This window comes from Cornus florida, unplaced genomic scaffold (assembly GCF_030987335.1).
Source record: "Cornus florida cultivar Cherokee Brave unplaced genomic scaffold, ASM3098733v1 CherokeeBrave_3.0.0_Hap2_Chr09, whole genome shotgun sequence".
In the NCBI taxonomy this organism is placed as follows: domain Eukaryota; kingdom Viridiplantae; phylum Streptophyta; class Magnoliopsida; order Cornales; family Cornaceae; genus Cornus; species Cornus florida.
In genome coordinates this window covers 87,731,389-87,753,681 of record NW_026775579.1, presented here as the reverse complement: position 1 = coordinate 87,753,681, position 22,293 = coordinate 87,731,389, and the positions used below count along the sequence as shown (strand labels likewise).

Here is a 22,293-nt window from a genome sequence, read left to right as displayed (position 1 = left end):
TCCATCCCATTTTAATCGTCACTTTTTGGGAACCTAACTTTTTAAGATGGTGTCTTTTAGTGTTTTTTATTGTATTGGTAATGAATGAATTATCAAATCTACCCGTGGTGGGTCCACAATGGTGTCATGTATTATACTTTAGCTGTTTTTATAAGCTCAATGGAAGAAGGTTAAATTGGTAATGTTACAAAAAATAGTACTCAATTGGGACAGCTAAAAATGGAAAGGTAGACAATTAATATGGGACAGAGGGAGTAAATAAATTAAATTAAGATAATAAATAAAAAATTCACAACCTTACTTTTTTATTGCTAATAATACATACACTCTAAGAATCAACATAATGGTGTTCACGAAATCTCAATAAAAGCTCCCATTATTCTCTTATACAATACTTACGTTAAGAACTAAAAATTATCAAAAACCAAACATGAGGCCAAACCACAAATGGGGCCTATATAAAAAAAATTTTAAAAAAAAGTACATGTCATTAAACTTTCTTCTTTTCCTCTCTTCACTTTCATACAACATTCACAGAATCAATGCACTCTATCTCAAACAAATAAAAATAAATAAATAAAGAAGAAGAAAAATAAAAATGTGGGGCGGGCGGGGAACAAAGAAAAGAACTTGAGAGAGAGAAAAGCAATAGTAAAAAGAATCAAACCGCTATTGATAAATTTTAAAAGTTCAAATAACTTACCTTCTACAGGCTTAGTTTTACGAGCATATAACAGCTCCTCATAGACCCCCAAGTACATCTCATCTAGTGAATCTTTTTTCCTCCCTCGGCCATGGACCACATTTTCCTGACTCTAATATACAACAAAGGGAGATCAACTCAGCATATACTTCAGTAATAAGAAAGAAGATACAACATGTTAGATAACCAGGATGACACTTAACTTCGATATCTCCTATATTTTAACCAATCATATTGAAATAATATTTGGCCATCAAAAAGTTAAATAACTGTTAATATATTACAACCAAAGTCTCACAAAAAAAAAGTACTATAATCAAGATTTGAGGACTAGGGCTCAAAAATCAACATGATAGATAGGTAAGTTGTGATGTACTTGCGTTAAATAAAATTCCCATTTATTGTCACTCATTATCATCAATATCATCTCCATATGTTTTGTCACAATTAAGGTCATCCACTGCTGTTTATCTTTTTTCTATAAAATCTACCACTGCTCATAGTGAAACCCTCTTTCATCCATAAATGTAAATTGGTTTTCACTGGAGCATATAATATACCATGTGTCTTGCATGTTTGCTAGTTTATTTCTTCATAACTACAATTGGTTATTGAATCTTTGTGTGAGTATGTTACCTTGACCCAGCTTCATTAGAGATAGTCACAAGTAGTAGAGACAGCGGAAAAATATTGGTATCATGCAACAACTGATATTAGAGCCAATGATTCAGTCTTGGGGTATTCGAAAGTATTTTGGAACTTCAGAACAAATGCTTCAGTGTAGAGGTGTAAGGTTTCTCAAAACATTAGGTCCAACCTTAGTATATTTCAAAGTCAATGAATCATCCTTATTTTATGACAATTATCATAGCCTATGATTTAGTCCTGGGTTGTTCATGCATTGCCAGAGGCAAAGAAATTTGTGATATATGAGTGCTTTGGCTCGTGTCCAGAGAAGCATTCTTGAGACTTTGCACATAAAAAAAAAAGTCCCACCAACTGCAGTAAATTTTTTGGTTTCGTGGAATAAATCGATCAATTTTTAGCTTGATCAAAACACGTAACAGGGAAATGAAATTTGACTCATTACAATAGATTTCTTCTACTTATGTGTATGTTTATGTGTGAGATTCTTCTTGATAGACTCTGAAAACTCCCCATTATTTCAGTAGATAAAAATTAAGGAGCAATTCAATGAAATAAATGATTTGAGGGATCAAAGTAAATAGAAACTCACACATTACAAAATGAAATTAAAAATTGAAAGAAAAAAAAAAAGTACTTACTTCAATTTTAGACATGCCATCTCCTAAGAAAGCACAAGCATTCTTCACATGGGCTACATAATAAGTATCACATAAACCGCATTGACTGCCCAAAAAAAAAACAAATATTTAAATATTAGTAGTAAAATTCATAACATTTTGAAACTAACCCGAAAATTCCTAAAAATAGAAAATTACTATGAAAAGGCCCAAAATAAAATTTGCATGTGTGTGAACAAAGTTGCAAAGTAAGAACCTGCAATGGTCCTTAGCCGGATAGGTCCCACCCGGAGGAATGGGTCTGGACCGTTTCCTCCAGTCCTGTCGTAGCTTCACTGCATTTGGGTTCGGCTTTGCATCTGTCACCATCAAACCAACAACATTGGGATTCAAGAATTCATATATATACATATATGAAGAGAGAGAAAGTGATAGAGAAAGAGAGAGAGGGTGTTGGGAAATACCTTCATACGAAGATGAAGATGAGGAAACAATAGATAGTGAGAGAGGCAAGGAACAGAGCCTCGCACTGACAATAGCCATGGCAAGAGAGGGCAGAATGCTTGTGCGCCACACAAATACACATGACCAATGGTGGAAATGATCGGTTATATATCTCGCGCCTTATCCATCACGACGTCGTATGAAGTCCTAACCATCATCAAACATATTGATTTATTTTTTTTGGCAAAGCTATTACAAAAATAATAATAATAAATAAATAAATCAATCCATGCAAGGGTGATAATATGTCATTTTGTAATTAATTCATCATACTATTTCAGTTTCATAAAAAATTAATTAATTGATACTATTTCAATTTCATAAAATGGTATCACCGTTATATTGAAGGTTTTTTCATAAATGAATGATATAATATTGTAAAAAAATAGTGAATAGAGTTTGTTTGATATCATTTTTTCTTTTAAGAATAATTTTCTATTTAAAAAACAAAAACAACAAAATATCTTTTGATTTGAAGAAGAGAATGGCATAAAATTGAAATTAGAATTCATGTAGTAGCCTCATCCTTTTGGGGCTACAAAAATTATGATAATAATATTTTCGAAGTTGAGTTAGAAAGATAATCGACTCAAGGAAGAGAAGAAAAAAAAAAAAAAAAAATCCCTGAAAAAGGGTTTAAAATTTCAGTACATTGGGCATTAGTTAACTCACTTAAAAGCATTTTAACGAATCTCAACAACCTTATACAAGACTTCAAGATTACCACATTGAAATCTCAAGTTCAAATTTAGTTCTAACAATATTTTAGTTTAAAAGGATATATTTATATATATATCATCAGTAGTGTCCAATTGCTCTCTAGTGAGCAGGAAATAATATACTCACTTTTACTCATTGCCTTAGATCTAATCCAACGGCTATTGGTACGAATAATTATTTTAGGAAATTAACATTCTTTTAATTAGTCATTAATTATGAAATGACTATATTAGATACTTTTTTTAAAATAATAATAATAATTTTTTTAATCTAATTAAATTTTAACTGTGCCCATTTCCACCACTGTCGATCCGTCACCACCACCCACCTCCTCCACCACTGCCACGACCACCTCCCCCAAGCACATCACGACACTGCCACCCACCACCACCACATACACTAATAACTATAAGGACATGAATTTAAAGATGTATTCTTGGTCATGATAAGTTTTTTCTATTAGGTTCTTGTGACTTTCTCATAATAATTATGATTAATGATGGGATATAGATGCAAGGCCTTTAAGTTGTAGATTTTGGTAATTCTTAGTCAAAAGTAGCCATCAAATCTGTCTGGATGGAGGTGGTGTGGTGGGGGAGGTGGTGGCAGGGTAGAGTTGACAGTGGCGATGAAGTAATATATATTTTTTTTCTTTAAGAATGTATCTAATATAGTCATTTCATAATTAATAGTTAATTATAATAAAATGTTAATTACCTAAAATAATTATTGTTTTCAATAGCTGGTGGATTAGATACTAAGACAATGACTAAAAGTGAGTATATTGCCCCCTGCTCAGCAGGGAGGTATATATATAAACACAAATATGCATGAGTATATATATACATACTTGTACAAACATAATTTTGTACAATTATTTAATTTTTATAATTGTGAAAAAATTGAAAAATGTTCTCTCTCCCATAACTGAAACAAATTCTCAACTTGGAGGATAATTAATGAAAACTATTATAGAACCAGCGGGGCTCAATTCCATTACAATTCATGTGTGAAAAGAAATCCTCAAAAAAAAATGACAGAATAGTTCTTCCATATATTGGGCTTAAGCCCATGTCCAGAAACACGCTTAGAAACAAATATGAAGAAGAGAAAAACAAGAAAACAAAAATATTCATAGTTCAATCTCCGTAAGTTTTCTTTTCACCCATATGCAATAAATTTCCCGCTAAATTTGATGGACCAACTTAAACCACTAACAGCAACAAGGGTCCATCTTAAAAGCATTTTAACGAATCTCAACAACATTATACAAGACTTTTAAATTATTGTATTGAAATCTCAAGTTCAAATCTGATTATGAAAATATTGTAGTTTGCGCAAAAGAATATATTATGGATAAATTTAATCTTACTTTTAGCTCTATACTTGCTATCAATAGTTGTGTTACAAATGACACGTCCACTCTTTATATAAGCTATCTTTCTTCTTAATGAACTACTAGAATACATTATAAGATTTATTCTTTAGAATTATCTTCTAAAAATATTTGAGATGTTTACCACTTTGCATAACTTTTTATTTTTTTCTCTTTTCTTTTTAAATATTGTCTACTTTACATATTACTAGACCTTTTTAGAATTCTCCAACACTCTACAATTTTTTACACACGTGTTAAAAGTCTGTAGACCTTTCGAGTTGCAGTAATAACAAATGAAATAACAGAACTTTTTTTGCAAATAATTGAGGATATTGGAATGACATTATAATGACCTATTAGTCTGTCCGAATATTGGCATGACATAATAATGACCTAATAATCTAATCGAAAGTTTTTTATCCATTGAATGTATTACATAAGGCCAAAACTAAATTTTAGATCGGAGATTTAGAAATGCGCCAGTCAAACGAGAAAGACTAGTTATAATAGAAGATAAGAGACAGAGAGGATGACAAAAAATAACATGGGATGAGGTTATTAAAAATGACTTTAAAAAATTACATATAGTAGGTGAAATGAAGTGTAATAGAAAATGTTGGAGAAAAAAAATTCATGTGGTCAACTCCTTTCATATGGAATTAGAACAAGGATGATGATGTTTTTGTAATTGCATTCCTTTTGTATCTTCTAATTCAGTTAATTCACAATAATGATGTTGTTTTGTACTTGAATTTCTCAGTCAATTGCAAAAGTTTGATCTCATATATACGGAAAATGAGTCAAATCTGTTGCTTGTGAGTGAAATCGGGATTGTTTGGTTCGGAAGGCGGTGATGGGAGTGTGGGAATAGCTAATCCTGTCGCTCGGATCCCAACGATCAAGCGACTAAGAACCCTGCTGAAAAAGATATTTTGTATTTTCTAATTCAGTTAAGTCGATAACTTTTTTCATTTCTTTGCTAAATGAAACTTTATTCTTCAATTATCCAGCTATAAATTCCCCAACAAAATCAAGATTTCTAAAAGGTTTTGCAATTCTTGTAGTAGCCATGTTGAGTTTGGGATTCACAAAATTAAATTCTTTTAGTAGATTCATCAGTAATAATCGCTGTCAGCTTTCTATTAAGAATATATTATGACCTGGATTAGAAATCCTTTTTGAGTTATTTTGACGGAGTCAAATTTTCTAAATTTGAGGCATAGTCTCCAACTATCTAGGGGCCCATTTGGGTCTGTCCCTGACTACCCTTTATTTTGTGCCAAAAAAAAGGCATGTTTCTTGCTTTTGCATTCACAATTCGTGTCACCCTCTCAAATTTCTTTACAGTGCCCTTATAAATATGCCAACCAGTTTTCTTTTCATCCTCGGTTTAATCCCACATTTTCTCTGAGGTTCTTTTCCGAGCTTGTATTGCTTTTCTCCCTCTCAAATTATAACACATATCCACATTTACTCATACATTTAATTACTTTTTAACGATGAAGTCAAGTTTTAAAATCAAATTTACCTACTCATCTTAGTTTAACATAAAATAGAATAAGATTTCAAGTTTATACTCCACAGAATACATGCAAATGTGAACATGTACAAAGTGAGCATTCTAGGAATCAAAATTGAGCATTCTAGGAATCAAAATTATCAAATAGCAATTATCCTGACAAAGTGAACCACAGGCAACCAACTGATTTTAAAAATTTAGTTTGTTGGGGTTTTGGGTTGAGTTCGGGTTGAGCCCGAGCCCAACTAGAACATGTCTAGTTTTGAGAAAACTCAACCCAATTTGAGCCCAATTTGTGAATTTAAAAGTCCAAATTTTAAAAATTTTAGACTGGGTTGGCCCGCCCCAGCAAGGTGTTTTGGGTTGGGTTGGGCAGCTGCCCTTGGGCCTGGCCCAGCCCAATATATATATAAATACACACATAATTACAGTAATGTTTTCAAAATAGTTTTAGTAATATAACTTTAAACTAAAACAAATACTAAAAGTTACAGCAATGTTTTCTTTGATCATATGTCAACACATTTGGGAAAAAAAGAAGTCAACATATGTAGGTTTACTTTTACTAATCATATATCTAAAAAGGCCGAACTTATACAACTGTAATAAATTTTTAAAGAAAAGGTTTGAAAAAGGATAATAATAAAATTTTAAATATTTTTTAAAACAAATTTCTTTCATTGTTTTCAATCTAAGTGTAATAAAATTCAAAAGATTTTTTTTTTTTTAACAGATTTGAATGTACGTTGTTTTTCATTGAAAAGTTACACGTTAATGTTTTCATAAACCACATGACATTACAATGAGGCTTTGAACCCAACTACCTATGGCTTTTTAATCCCTCTCTGTATACCTCCTATGTTTTTTTCTTTCCAAAAATTCTTCTCTATACAATTTTTTTTTTTTTTCAAAGTAAAAGACTGGAATGGAATATATTTTTAGGTTTGTAGAGTTGTAAAATTTAGAATAATAGGTCTGATGTTTAATGAAGAGAAACTCCTCAAGACAAAAACTCTTTGCGAGGAAAAAAAAAAGAAAGGAAAGTAAAAAAAGAAAGAAAAGTGACAGTTAATAAAGAGAAATTTGACAACTCTTTGAAAACGGTAACGTCGGTATAACATTTTTGTAATTTAAAGAAAAAATATGACAACTCTTTTATAGGCATTGAGTTTTCTGCATCAACAAAATACTGGCTTTTCTAGGTATGCTTTGAAGTTGAGTTAGATTTATTTTTTATTGTTAAAAAATATTGAGAAAATAAGAACTGAAAGGAAACTGTTTAATTTTTTTTATAATTTTTAAAATAAAACTGACAATGTAGAAAATTGTATAAATATTTTTTATAACCAAAAACTGTGTATACATTTTTAAAAATCGAAAAATCTACAATATTTAAATTGAGCATATTAATAATACCAAAAAGTGTATATAAAAAATAGAAATAGAATACAATTTTATAGGATATATATATATATATATATATATATATATATATAAACACACACATATGAGTATATATATACATGTAAATTATTTGATTTTTATAGTTTTGAAAAAATTGAAAGATGTTCTCTCCCATAACTAAATCAAATAGACCTTACCAACGGTTTCTCCACTTCAAGGATAATTAATGAAAACTATTACAGAACTAACGAACTAGTGGCCTAGCAATATCAGCCTCTTACTTTCCAAAGAGAGGTTAGAGGTTTAAGTCTTATAAGAGACGTGTGTGTGAGTACCAACTAAAAAAAACTATTACAAAACCAGCTGGGCTCAATTCCATTACAATTCAAGTGTAAAAAGAAATCGTCAAAAAACATGAAAACAATTTCTTTCATATATTGTGCTTAAGCCCATGTCCTTCAACACAAACAGATATGAAGAAGAGAAAAACCAAAAAACACAGGTAAATTTCCTTTTCACTCATTTGCAATAAATTTCCCGCTAAAATTTGATAGACCAACTTGAACCACTAACAGCACCAAGGGTCCATCTTTATTGCCAGATATGTTGAGAGATGACAATCGCACCTTCCAGTTGACCAAAAGGCCTCTCAAAAATTTCTCTCTAAAAAATCAATTGACTCGCAATATACATTTGTTATACCACCAAAGAATAAGGGTGGAGGGGGTGAGGAGCAGATAGATATCTGCACATGAGCTTCCGTTGATGAATATTCGACTCATAAATCAAAGCAGCCTGCTGGTTCGCCGCCTTGATGGCCCTCCTGGAAAGAGCTTCATTATCCATCCCAACACCCTTTCCACCACCTAGTTAGAAGGACAAGCAAATTATCATATTTAAAACTAACTTAGGGATGCATAGAGAGATCTACAGATTACCTAATATATGCAATCCCCAAAGATTCTTCACTCTCAAGGATGTTCCACAAACAAGGACAAGCTGACTACATATTATACATCACATTTTTACATGTAGTTTTGCTTTACTGTGTTAAGCTGACCTAAATATGGACTCTGCTCAAACCAAATATTGAGCCCCGAACAACTATTGACCATTTAAGGTTGTTAACACTTCCATCCGCACATTTTTTACACATGATGCAGAATAAAACTTTTTGGCTCCACAAACAATTTCCATTCTAAACAAGTAATTACTTGCTAATAGATATGGTACCTCATCACCTTCATCTGCATAAGCAGCGTTGTCATGCATGGTCTGGGGATCCTCCTGTCTTCTTGCAGGGACACTCTCATGTGCCATACTTTGAGCAGTCAAAAGTTCTAATTTTTGTGTTTGAGCTTCAAGTTTTCGGGATAACTCCATGTTCAATTCCTTCAAAAAAAAAAAAAAAACAAAAAGGCGAAAAAAAAAAAAAAAAATTATATAAAAAAGACAAGACAAACAACAAAATTGTAAGAAAAATTGTGAACCACCAAAAGTAATTTTGAGGTAGATAGTGTGAACCATGTCATTAGGCTCAAAATTAAATGATAATGAATCAATTCCAGTGAGTTCAAAATAAACTTCCCATTAGAGGATAAGTCAGATCGAAAATATTTTATTAAAAGGGAAGAGTATATGTATCAATGATTTTCCAAAACCTAGCAGAAGCAAAGCACTGTACTACAGACAAAGAGATAGTCAACTAACATCGAAAAGGATATGGGCAATTATTCCTTCAAATTTCCAATCCAAATAAAAAAATAAAATTTTAAATAATGACAATCTCCTAGCTGTTCAGATCTTGCAAAGGCACTATGTCAGTATTATAATCAATATTAGCCAAAGTTGTTCAAAATTGCATTAGCTATAAACTACTTTTCAAATTCCTATATGGGCGAGTAATGCTCTGTTCGGTAGGAAAGAAAAAAAATTGATGGAAGGGAAAAAAGAAGGGATGGATGACACATCCTTCGGGAAGAGATTGTGTATTTCTTTCTTTTTGTTTGGTTGGATAGAAGAGAAGAGAATAAACTTATAATTTCCTATGTTTGTTAAGAGAGAGAGAAAGAAAGAGAAAGTTTTAATTGTTTTTAACATTATATCCAATAATATTTATAATTTATAGAGGATAGTACCGTAATTTAAAACTTGTATAATTTAGAATAGTATTTAATTTAAAACTTCTATTATAGTCCACTTGTCTTCCCTCCTTTCTTCCGCCCATTTTGGGCGGATAAAAATTTGTAGAGGAGGAAGGATGATGGCTCATCCTTTCTATTATCCTTTCTTTCTTTCTATCATCTCTACCGGACAAAGAAAGTTCGTTCCTTACTTCCTATTTTCTCTCCGCACCTCTTCCTTCCTACCAAACACAGCATAAAGAAGTTCAAACGTTTAGTAATATATTAATACTTTTTATTTATTTATTCATTTAATTAGTTTCTACCGACGATGGTGGTGTCGGACCATATAGAGAACTCTATAGTCCATCACCGGATGTCCCGCATCCCACATGCACCCCACAGTCACCAAGAATTTTATCCATGCTATTTTGGGTACACAATCTCTTAAATAAGGCGAGAATCTCTTCTTCTCAGATAAGCCTTGCTACCTTCCCTAGAGGCATCACTGAAGACTATTGTGAGGCATCTTGTTAGGAGGATTCGATACTTCTACAACTTGATGTGCGGCTATCATCATGATCCACTTCAGGGAACAGGGACCTGTCATAGCCTTCTGTGTGACTATAATCATGGACACTGGCTGGCCGTACTTGTGATGGTTTCCAAGGATCTGGTATGACCACTTAGGTCTACTTTGCCACGATGTATCATATTTAGGGGTGCAAGTTGGGCGGGTCAGCCCAGCCCAACCTGAAAATTTTTGGGTTGGGCTTGCAATTTTAGAAGCTTGGGTTGGGATCGGGTTGAAAATTCTCAACCTTGGCCTCGTTCGGGTTGGCCTCGGGTTTGAACTGTTCTAACCCAATCCCAACCCGTCCAATCCGAATTTAATTTTCTCTTCTTTTTTTTTTTTTTAATAACCGTCACTAGATTTGCAACCAAAAAAAAAATCTTTATGTTCAAAGAAGAAGCCGTCACCACCTGTCGCCGCCTGCCAAGTACCACCTCCTCTGCCGCCTTCCTCCATCACCGCTGTTTTCCTCCTCCTTTGCCGACACCGTTTTCCCCCACCTCTGCCTCCATTGCCGTTGTTTCATCCTTTGCCTCCGGTGCCGTCTTCATTCTACGTCCCCACCGCCGCCGCCGATCACGACATTGGTATCTCCTAAAAGAAGGTGAGTTTGTTTGGTTGTGATGATGTGTTTGGAAGTGGGTGTTGGAAAAAAAAAAATTTGATGTAGAGAAAGGGTGTTGTTTGGTTGTTATTTATTTATCTTTTTAACACATCTTTACATTGATTGATGCCAAGGAGAATTGAATGATTCAGAGAAGTGGTTGTGTTTTTTGGGGGTGAGTGGTGAAAAAAAAAAAAAATGATTTTGAAACCCAAATTGAAGATTTCAAGTCTTTTTATTTTTTTTGTTTGGGAGAGAAGAAAGAGGGGCTTAATGTTTCTAGGGTTTGATGAGATCATTTAGATGTTAGACTAGACGGTTACGATTAAGCTATAATTTTATTTGATTGATCAATTGTGGTAGATAGGTGTAAATACGCAGGTAAGAGAGAGATTTTAAAATAATAATAATAACAATATGTCAATCCAATTAATCTGCCAAATAAAAAAAATATACAAATTTGGGTTTATGGGCAGAGCCCTTTTTGAACCTTTTCTTTAATTTTTTTTTTTTTTATTATACTTATGTCATCCTTATTATTATTTTTTTATAAGAGTTCAATGGTAAGTAATACACTGTCTTTTCAATTTAAAAAAAATATCAGTGATATATACATATTTTGCCTTTGCAATGATATTTTTAAAATCTTTTTGAAATTAAATTCAAATAGTAAAAAAGGGGGGAAAAAAATTTAGGCCTATTGTTTTGGGGAAAAAAAAAGGGAAAACAGTTTGACCCGGATAACCCGTCCGACCCGTGAGTATTCGGGTTTAGTCCCACGGGTTGAAGCCCAAATTTGTGTTACCTCGGGCCGGCCCAACCCAACCCAACCCAAAATTGGGTTGAGGACGGGTTCGGGCTGGGCAGGCCCAAGCTGCACCCCTAATCATATTCCTCCGGGATCCTATGAAAGCTTGACTTGGTGTTTAAAATTCAAGGCTCGCCAAGGTGACCTTTCGCAAAGATTTGCACATACTTTGACCTGACTGAAGTAGGGACATCACTTATTTTCTGGAGGACAAATGCCTTCACAAGGAGGCAATGCTTAGACTGGCGGAAGCTTGCTCAAAAAACTTGCCAACTCAGGGTCTATTATATCACCGTAAAACTACCCATATAGCTGCAATGTTGATTCTACCAAGTCCTAATCAAAGAGCTACAGTGCATGTGGCAGCATATTATTGTGGTGGAGAACAGCCAGGACTGATGAGATCCCACATCAACTGAGCTGTGCTTGCTCTCATGTATTATAAATGGACCTCTACCCTCCATAAGAGGGGAGCTTAGACCTGGTAAAGATCCCAGCATCCAAGACCCAAAGTTTACTTAACTAGACTCTGTTTAGGTTCCCAGCAAAGCCTTGACCTCGTGGAGAAGGTGGTGATTGTAATGACCACTCTCGCTCTTTATTAGTCAACTCCCACCTAGACTAAGGCCTCTTCAATTTTACATGTAGTATCTCCATCTCTTAGCATCAACAAGAACTCAAAATTGGTTTAGGGGAGATACTTTCCTGCCCATCCAACTGGTGCAAGGAAAATCGCTCTTCTACTCATTTAACATCTTGAACATTGATTGCCTTCTTGCATCAAAGTAAAAAAAAAATCCCAATTAACCATTGACACTTCATTATGTACAGTACTGCTAAGATTAAAATTACCTTCAGCTTAGAACTTTGAGATGATTCAGTTGACAGGGCTTGCATCAATCCTTCTTTCTCCAACGCTAACTGCCGCCACATGAAGTCCAATAGTCATTCAGAAATGTAAAATCAGGAAGAAAAAAAAATAAAAAATGACACTGAAACTATCGCAAATATGGAATAGATGCTACCTCAGAAATTAATGTGTTAATGTTCTGAATCATTCTCATCTGATCATGAGGAATATTCCAAGATGAAACTTCAAGAATGAACTGCCTATCCTCTGGCAACAAGGATGAGCTGGAGGTATTACTTCCAAGATGAGGTGCAGTACTGTGCATTTCCTGAAATGAGGTGTCTGGTGTAGCATCTGTGCTGTCCCCACGGCCTGAATTAACAATATTAATGTCCAAAAGAGGTACCAAACTCATGGAATTCAAGGAAATCTTTTATGAAATTAAAGCAAATGTAGAAAGGGAAACCATAATGAATATCCAGTATTTTGCAAGTAAAGATACTAAAAAGATTGACTTCAATTATATTAGCATAATGAATTATCCAATAATTGCAAGTAAAGATGCAAAGTAAAGAGAACTTCGTTATGTACACTCGCACGACATGTATTTACACATTCATCGTACGTGCTGAATAAAGTTATTGCCTGTACCAACAAAAGGACAACACTCATTATCCTAAATTTGAATGGGGCCAAGCAGGACATACATAGGCGTGAAATCATATCACATTCAAAGTTAATCACCAAATTGCTTAGCACAAGGATAAATTCATAGATGGCCCAAGCCTGATCCACTATTAAGACATCCCATGCCAATAAAGCCGGTTTAGTTTTATACTTTTAGAAATTCCAAAATTACCCTTGGTAATAAATTTAAAACTAAAAGTAACATTAAGACTAGAACTGAATACTTAATGATAAATTTATTTCTCCTTCTAGGACCTCCTACACCACATTGGCACCTAACAACATATAATACATGCTCATTAACCACAAAATTTTAATATGGGCTACCAGAATTTTGGGCACTCTAGTACAACATAGTTATTAAAGGCCCAAGGCGCACCAAGGCGCTAGAGGTCCTTTGGAGCCTAGGCGCGCACCTGAGTGAAGTGAGGCGCACAATTGAAAATTTAAACTACCATAATAACATTCATATCTCATAAGTCATATCAATATTCCAAAAATTAATATCAAATATAAAAAAGTAAATCCATCAACTATACAAGCATCCAACAACCATAAAACAGAGTACAAATTTGTTTTCTTGAAAGGCAAAGCAAAATGTGTTTTTTGAATGGCAAAACAAAGAACAAAAAGAAATAAATATGTTAACAAAAAAAAAAAAACAGAGCAGAAAAAAGAAAAAAAAAAAGACAGAGAGATAAGAGAACTAGATGAAGAGAGAGATGTAAACAAAGATACGAAGAGAGGATAGATCTAGAGGAGAAGAGAGCAAAAAAAGAAAAGAAAGAACTGATGTGGCTTCGTCGTTCATCTTTGCAACTAGGGCTTTGTCTTCGTCTTCGTCTTCGTTTCACAATCTCATTCTATCATTGTTCGGTTAACAATTTGACTCTTGGGCTTTCATATTTTTCTATTCTTTTGAACAAAAGTTCCTTATATCATATGATTGAGCTTTCTTTTTTGTTTATTAAGTTGCCAAAAGTACCCTTTTTGGTTTAAGAAATAGAACAATCGTATTTTTTAAACAAATATCAATGAGGCGCGCCTAGGCGCACCTCACAAACAGGACGAGGCGCAACCGAGGCGCGCGCCTAATAAACATCAATGAGCCTGGGATGACAACAGGCGCTAAACCTGAGCCTCGAGCCTAGTTTAACAACATTGTAGTACAAGTCATATCCATTTAAAATCTCGGCTAACAAACTTGATTGGCAATACAACTAGCCAGCATCATGTATAATGAAATCAAATTTAAAAAAAAAAAAAGAGCATGTATTTACCAGGCTGGAATGACATGTAACAGAAAACCAACGGAATTAAATACCTAGATCCTCTGTAGAAGTTGACACATCTTTCTTACTAGGACGACTCTTGCTAACATCAATGAACTTCCCATTTGCAGACGCTTTCCATAACTTCTCTTGCAAGAGTTTTTTTTCTGGCCAATTGGATAATAGTGAGATAAGCAAACACATCAAGTGAACAGAACATCTATGGAGTAATTTCAAGATTGCTGATGAATAAATATGTAAAATAACACAAGAAAGTTTTGAAGACAACACCAGGGCATCACGAGAATATCATAATATATGGAGAAACCTGAAAACTATATGTAACTGTTAACAACCATCTACTCCAAAAGCTTAAGCTGTTAGAGAGGGTGTAACTTTAATAATTATATCCTTCAACACGCCCCCTCACGTGTGGCATTTTTTTGGTCCAACACGTGCTTTTCAATTTTTTAATTAGGGTGACGGTGAGGTTTGAACTCAAGACCTTTGGCTTTGATACTATGTTAATAACCATCTACTCCAAAAGCTTAAGCTGTTAGGGAGGGTGTAACTTTAATATTTATATCCTTCAACAGTAACAAATAGTAAATCTACAAGTGAAGCAAGGTCATTCTTGGATGGATTTTTGATGTTTCATGAAGAACTGTTACCCTTGAGCATCAGAATTCAGACAGTGACTTATCCATGGAAGATGTCTTCCCAAGTAATTTTAAGAAAAACACAAAGCTAACCCAAATTGTTTAACCTTACATAAAGAAAAAAATTATAAAAATAAAAAAATTAACAAATAAGACATTACCTTACATATAGAGGAATGGTATAGGAAAAAACAAATCCTTTAGCCAATAAAAATGCATAATCAGAGTATTCATCAAAAGGTGTAATGAACAACGCCTTTGGGACAACTACTTTGATCAATTACTTGCCATCAGTAGCAGATATAAATTCTTTATATGATTCCAGGCTTCCAGCTAAGTTTCTAATATGTGGTCGTTATAATGCATTCGCACTGTTAATCTCTTATCTCCATAAACTCTTGTTAATGTAGACAAATTCAAGATGGCAATCATTGCCAATAAGAGAGGGACCATAAAACCCCAAAGAAAATGCCCGAGACCTTATCAAGATGACATATCTCTATTTTGATGATGAAATCCTAAGAAGCATAGACACTTATGACAAGAACCGTATCCGCATTGAACACTTGCACTTCTGAAACATTCACCGACACGGGTCTATAGAATAGAATATTTACAGAATGTTGGCAACTAGAGATTTTGAACAACCATCATGTTCCTGGATATTAATAAATATAAACTTTTTACTGAATTGAATCACACTATAATTGATTGTTCTTAAAATAAAGAAAGTTAAGGGGTGAAAACATGAGACTGCATAATTCAGATGTAATTACTCTTAATCTCTTAGTCATTGAACAAAATTTGTTATAGAGACTCCTTCATTCCCTTTTTTTTTTGATAAGTAAAAATAACATTAAAAAAAGCGTTCAAAAGGGGAACGCGTCCCAATTACAAGAGTGGAACCGGGACTAAGGCCCCAAAGAAGACTCCTTCATTCCCTTTTTATCCTATCTTTAATAACATTTCCTACTAGTATGACTAAAATTTGATAGGTAAGCACAATAAAAGCTGCTAACCTTCTTGTAAAGCCTCAATAGTTGACTGCAAATCTTGACGATCTTTTTCAAGGCTTGACATTTTCTTTCTGCAAGATTCAACAGGGAAAGGCTAGAGTAAAATATCTAAAAAAATATAAGGAGAAGTTACTAGGAAATAGCACAAAAATAAACACACTCTTCTCCTCCTATAGCATGTCATACAAACAAGGATGATCATATTTATTAAAAATAAAAAATAAAAAATTCTCACACTCCTTAATTACCAGCCATTACCAAACTAATTCTGCATATTTAAAATGAAAAAATCTCAACTCAAAGATTTATCCCAACTTTTGAGACATGAATCATGTTTCATCATTCCTCACTTTCTATTCTAGGGTTGTAATCTTAGTTAAATAAAATGCTACCATGTCTTTCCTTTCAATCTTAAAAAACGTGAAATTGTGTCTTTTCCTTCCCTAAAATGTTAACAAAATGACAAGCTTTACATATAGCTCACAAAATGAAAATAAAAGCTTCTTTTCAAAAAGCTTTAGGCAATTTCCTCAGTTCACAAAAGCAACAAAAATTGGAGGAAATGAAGAAGGAGATCACACGCGCGCGTGCACACACACACACACACACACAAAAATAAATAAATAAATAAATAAATAAATAAATAACACAACTTTTAAGAAGGTAATGCATACTTAAATGAAGAAATTTCAGCTTGTGAGTTCTCCAGTAGCCTCTCCAGTTTTAGCTCACTTGACCTCAGTCTGAGTGTCTGCACAAAAACATTAGATAGTAAATTCAAAAACAAAAACAAAAAAAGAAGAAGAAGAAGACTAAGAAGAAGAAAGAAAGAAAAAAACGAAAAAGGAAAAAGACCAGACTGTGGTTAATATGATGCATGAAAAGGTTTGTTCAACCAGTAAAGAAGAAGAATACTGACGGAGAACCGGGCCTGGCCCGAGAGCTTGAAGTCCATATGGCCCACACCTACTATTGGAGACATGGGAAAGAAAGACAGAATTAGGGCTTTTGCTTTTATAATTATTATTGAATTTTAGGGTTTTGTTTATGGTAATAGGAATTTTAGGGTTTTTCTTCGATGCCTATTGATATGTTGACATTGTGAAGGACAACTTTTGATGATTATTATTGACATTGAATTTTGAGATTATCGTAATTTCTTCTCCCACTGAATTCTTCTCCTCTTCTGAATTCTTCTTCTCTTCTGATTTCTTTTCCCTCTATTCTTATTCCCTTTCTCTCTCAATTTCTTTCTTATTCTACTTGAATTCTGATTTCGAATCGCCCCTACCTGCTGCTGCATCAATTGGTATCAGAGCAAAAGATTCAAAGCTCAGCCATCATCATCTGTTTTAGCAACAAAAAAAAGTTCAGCAATAATCATTGTTAACCCTACTCTTTTAACACACAGTACACCCACTGTCTGTTCATCGTCTTCTGTCATCCACCCAAAATACCTCTATCCGCTGCCACCAAAACCACCCCACCACAATCCATCCATCCGTCTGCCCTAAACCCAGCCCCTGTTCATCGTGTTCTTCGCCCACTCTAGTGAAAACCATCACAGTTCATCTTTCCGGAGTTTTCTCGTCGCCGCCGTCACCATCGTTACATCTCTTGCCGTCAACCAGCCCGTCGCCAAACAGTCTCACCACAGTTTCATTCTGATCGTCACTGCCAGTCGCAACTTCAGCCAAGAATTCAGTATTTGATTTTGGAAAGTCAGCTTTGGATTATTGCTTTGGAAAGATCAGACTTGGGAAGTCAGAATTGATTTGGAAAGGATATATTTTGTTTTCCATTTATATCAGATTTGACCAAACTCAAATTTAAATTAAAGTCAGATTTAATCAGTCCCAGGAAGCAGTGATCAACTTCAAATTACTACTGTATGCGCCTAGCCAGATCAAAATCAGCCCAGATTCAGAACAGGCCAGCCCAAGAGTGATCCAGTACTTAAAAAAAAAAAAAAAAACTCAGCCCAAGTTCAATACTAGTCCAGGTTTGATTGAACCAGTTCTGCAGCTGGCCAGTTCAGGAGACATAAAAAAAAAAAAAAAAAAAAAGGAGAAGAAAGGAAACAGAGACAGAATTTCTATTACAGTTCTTCAGCCACTTTTGCGTAATTTTCAACACTTGGGAGCATTCAATTGGGAGCTACAGAGGACTTCGGAAAAGTTACACATACTTCAATTAATATTGTTATTAGTACTTTTATCAAATTGATTAATTTAGGAATTACAAAAAGGCCCTGATTGAACCCATTTGATTTGATTCTTCCAACAGATTATTTACTTAAATTTTTATTTTATTTTGTTCCCACTATTATCCAAAAAATAAAATAAAAAATTATTTTTATTCACTATTTCAAATACTCACACTAGTGCATGACTTTTAGCATAATCGATTTCTTTGCATTCAGATTTCTTAGTTGTGCATTGTCTAGTTTATAATTTAGTTTACTTAATTCAATTTGAGTTCTATATTGGCATTATTCTTAACCCTTCTTATGCCTATGCCATCCTCTTGAGATCATCATGTTTGGCCGTGACATGTCTTATCCACAATCTGCACTGAAACGAAGAAATCATGATGCATTTGTTGATAGGTACTTTGTTTCCCCAAGATTTAGGCAGAACATTAGAAATGATCGCCCCCATTATTAGAAACGAGTTCACATGCCAATACTGTGATACTTTTGATTATGATGAGTCCATATACTACTGCTGTGATGCTTTTGATAGTTCAAAATCATACTCCAATAGGAAAATTCTGGTTGGCAAACCCTATTGATTCTTAGAGTGTAGATATCCAACCGAGTATCCACCTCACCTAGATGATAGTGGATCGTTTCCAAACCTTGGGGGAAATCATATGGAAGATGAGACTTGTTATAATGACATGATGTGCATCCCATCTATTCTTATGGGAAAAGATGATTGGACGCGCACCGACATCATTCGTACATATCTCAGATTTGGAGAGAGAGTTTACAAAGTAATCATAAATGGAGAATGTTCAATAAATGCAGTGTCAAAATCAGGTGTTGCTAGAATGAAACTTAAATCTGAACCTCATCCACAACCATATAAGATGTTCTGGGTTGATGGAACTTTCTTGACTGTCACAGAAAGGTGTTTAGTTCCTATTCAAATGGGAGTTTATTTTGATGACATTTGGTGTGATGTTTTACCCTTGACTGCTGCCCATGTGCTACTTGGTCTCCCTTGGATTTGTGACTTGAATGTGACTCACCATAGCAAGGAGAATCATTACCAATTCAAATATAATGGCAAAACTCTCATGTTAAGGCCTGCAAAGTGACCAGAAAAGGATTCTAAAACACTACAAATTTCTTCTTCTCCGCCTAATGACCACAAACATGTGTAGGCAAAAGAAGAAGAAGTGACTAATGATGTTCCCCGTGTCACATATAAGGAGGTGTTGGATTCTCCAACACCTAAATGTGTAAATGAAATTAAAAATGGGACAATTGAGGAACATCCAACTAAATTACGACACATGAATGTCGAGCAACACACCATTGCCTTAGCCCCAGGATCATATTCATTTGATGTCCTATATATACACATCATAGGGAAAATGTTGAACTGGATGAAGTAGATGATAAATTTGCACAAAATGAGATCACTCAAGATTGCACTAAAGAAATTGGTAAACTTCATGAGTCATCCACTGCCATTGTGTCAAACAAGGATGTCTAGTACAACAGTAATTTTTGGAAGACACTTTGGACATTCTTAGAAACAACTTTGAAGTTTCCTTTTGCATCTTGTCCTTTGAATGAAAGAAAAATTGAGGTTGTGGAACAAGGTCTAAGAAAGTTGGTTAGTTTTCTTACTAACGTGCACCTAGACACTTGGAACTTGTTATTGCCCATAATGGAATATGCTTATACAAGTTTAACTAATCAATTTACTGGCAATTATTTGTTCAAAATTGTCTTTAATTCATTTCCATGCCAGTCCATTGATCATGTTCCTTCAACTCTATGTACGTATTCACTTGAGTTTGTTGATTCCTTCGTTCTGCTTGTTCATGATTTTTATGCCGATATACGACAAGAAATTGTCTCAAGTAAAAAGAGTTATGGACTTGTTGCTTGGAAGGCCGTTTGGCGTTCTAAGGCTCCTCTTAAGGTGGCCTTCTTTGCTTGGACCTCTGTTTTGGGAAAGATTTTGACTCAGGATAATTTGAGAAGAAGGAATCAGGTGATGGTCAATCGGTGTTACATGTGTCTTCGGGATGAAGAGATTGTTGATCATCTTCTTTTGCATTGTCCTTTGGCCAAGGAATGTTGGGATTTGATGCTTGGTCTGTTTGGTTTTCTTTGGGTCATGCCTGGTTCTTCTAGAGGTCTAATTGAGGCTTGGAAAGGCTGTCCCGTAGGGGCTCACATTCGGGAGGCTTGGAGGGCTACGCCTCTTTGTGTTTGGTGGTGCATTTGGCTCGAGAGGAATAGGAGATACTTTGAAGGAAAAGAGCTACCTATTTTTGTTCTTAAATTCTCCATTGTTTCCACTCTTTTTTGTTAGGTTTCGGGTAGAGATTATAGATCCATTGAGGACATTGTCTTTTTTTTGGCCTCTTTGAAGGCTTAGTGGTTCTTGCTTTTTGTTCTTTTCCCATTTCCTACTTAGGGTTGCCTTTGGGAGCTTCTTCGAGATGTGTGGGGAGTTGGGATCCTGTTGTGGATAGATTTGAAAGGAGGTTGGCGGGGTGGAAAAAGCAGTACCTCTCAAAGGGGGGCAGGGTCACGCTGATTAAGAGCACCCTTTCTAGCCTCCCCACTTATTTTATCTCCCTTTCAGATTCTTTCTTCGGTGGCTGAGAGAATTGAGTGAGTGTAGTGCAACTTTCTTTTTTTTTTTTTGGGGGGCCGGGGGGGGGGGGGGGGGGGGGGGGGGGGGGGAGCGGAGAGGAATTCAAGTATCATCTGGTTCGGTGGGACCAAGTGTGTCATCCGATTCGGAATGGAGGTTTAGGGTTAAGGAGGTTGTTGTCTTTTAATAAGGCTCTCCATGGAAAATGGCTGTGAAGGTTTGGGAATGAGAGGCATTGGCTTTGGAGGAGAGTTATCGCGAGTAAGTTGGGGGAGAGTAGAGGTGGTTGGAGCTCCCTTAAGGTGCGTGGTCCTAGGGGGGTGGGGGTTTGGACTTTCATTCGGAGGGGGCGGGATGTTTTTTGTAGGCATGTTTGATTTCGGATCAAGGATGGTAGGAGGATTAGATTTTGGGAGGATCTTTGGTGCAGGAAGCTTCCCCTTACTCTTGCTTTCCCTCGGCTTTATAGAATTGCTTCTCACAGACAGACCATGGTGGTTGATTGTTATCATTTCGATAACGGGTCATTAACTTGGGATGTTCAGTTTATAAGACACTTTCAGGACTGGGAGGTTGAGGAGGTTTTTCATTTTTTGGAGGTTTTGTATCGCCAGGTGATCACAGTTGGGGGGATTCGGATTGTTGGCTTTGGGTTCCTAACTCTCAGGGTCGTTTTGAGGTTACGTCCCTTTTTAGGTGCCTTTCGGTTTGGGATCAAGGCTCTTTCCCTTAGAAAACTATTTGGCGGTCTAAGGCTCCCCTTAAGGTTGCTTTTTCTGCGTGGACTTCTGTCCTGGGCAAGATTTTAATTCAGGATAATTTGAGAAGGAGGAATCAGGTGGTGGTCAATCGATGTTATATGTGCTTGTGTGATGAGGAGACCGTTGATCACCTTCTTTTACATTGCAGCATGGTCAGAGACTGTTGGGATTTGATGCTTGGATTATTTGGGATCCATTGGGTTATGCCTCGTTCTTCTAGAGGATTGATTGAGGCTTGGAGAGGCGTTCTAGTTGGGGCTCTCGTGCAGGACGATTGGAGGGCTACGCCTCTTTGTCTTTGGTGGTGCATTTGGAGGAAAAGGAGAAACCTGTTTCTATGCTTAAGTTCTCTATTATTTCTACTATTTTTTGTTGGGTTTCAGGGAGAGATTATAGATCTTTTGAGGAGATTTTTGTTTTTTTGGCTTCTTTAAAGATTTGAGGTGCTTTGGGCTTTTTAGTTTCCCTTGGGTTCCGCTCCCCTTTTGAGCGTTTTCAATAAAATCTTACTTATTAAAAAAAATAAAAAAATAGAAATGAAGTAAAACATAGACGGCCCAATTGATGTAGTATTATAAGCCTTTCTTTTCTATTTTGACAACC

At 35.1% G+C, this 22,293-nt stretch overlaps 2 protein-coding genes across 3 annotated transcripts in view; both read right to left on the bottom strand.

The window, feature by feature from the left end:
- The window catches only part of LOC132274918 (7-hydroxymethyl chlorophyll a reductase, chloroplastic), a 28,465-nt gene extending 25,919 nt beyond the window's left edge, over positions 1–2,546 (bottom strand). Inside the window, exons 1-4 of the mRNA XM_059776284.1 lie at positions 2,433–2,546; positions 2,225–2,327; positions 1,990–2,074; positions 704–815 (exon numbers count right to left, since the gene is read on the bottom strand). Coding sequence (XP_059632267.1) covers positions 704–815; positions 1,990–2,074; positions 2,225–2,327; positions 2,433–2,511 — 379 coding nt within the window. The 5' untranslated portion in view covers positions 2,512–2,546. The remainder of the gene's footprint in view (positions 1–703; positions 816–1,989; positions 2,075–2,224; positions 2,328–2,432) is intronic.
- Positions 2,547–7,903: 5,357 nt separating this feature from the next.
- Positions 7,904–22,293, bottom strand: part of LOC132274917 (protein BLISTER) — a 28,264-nt gene continuing 13,874 nt past the window's right edge. The window contains exons 8-14 of one of the 2 annotated variants that reach the window (XM_059776283.1): positions 16,760–16,836; positions 16,089–16,156; positions 14,464–14,577; positions 12,628–12,824; positions 12,455–12,523; positions 8,727–8,885; positions 7,904–8,359 (exon numbers count right to left, since the gene is read on the bottom strand). In XM_059776283.1, coding sequence (XP_059632266.1) covers positions 8,279–8,359; positions 8,727–8,885; positions 12,455–12,523; positions 12,628–12,824; positions 14,464–14,577; positions 16,089–16,156; positions 16,760–16,836 — 765 coding nt within the window. In that variant the 3' untranslated portion in view covers positions 7,904–8,278. The remainder of the gene's footprint in view (positions 8,360–8,726; positions 8,886–12,454; positions 12,524–12,627; positions 12,825–14,463; positions 14,578–16,088; positions 16,157–16,759; positions 16,837–22,293) is intronic. The other variant, XM_059776282.1, reaches the window with a different exon arrangement.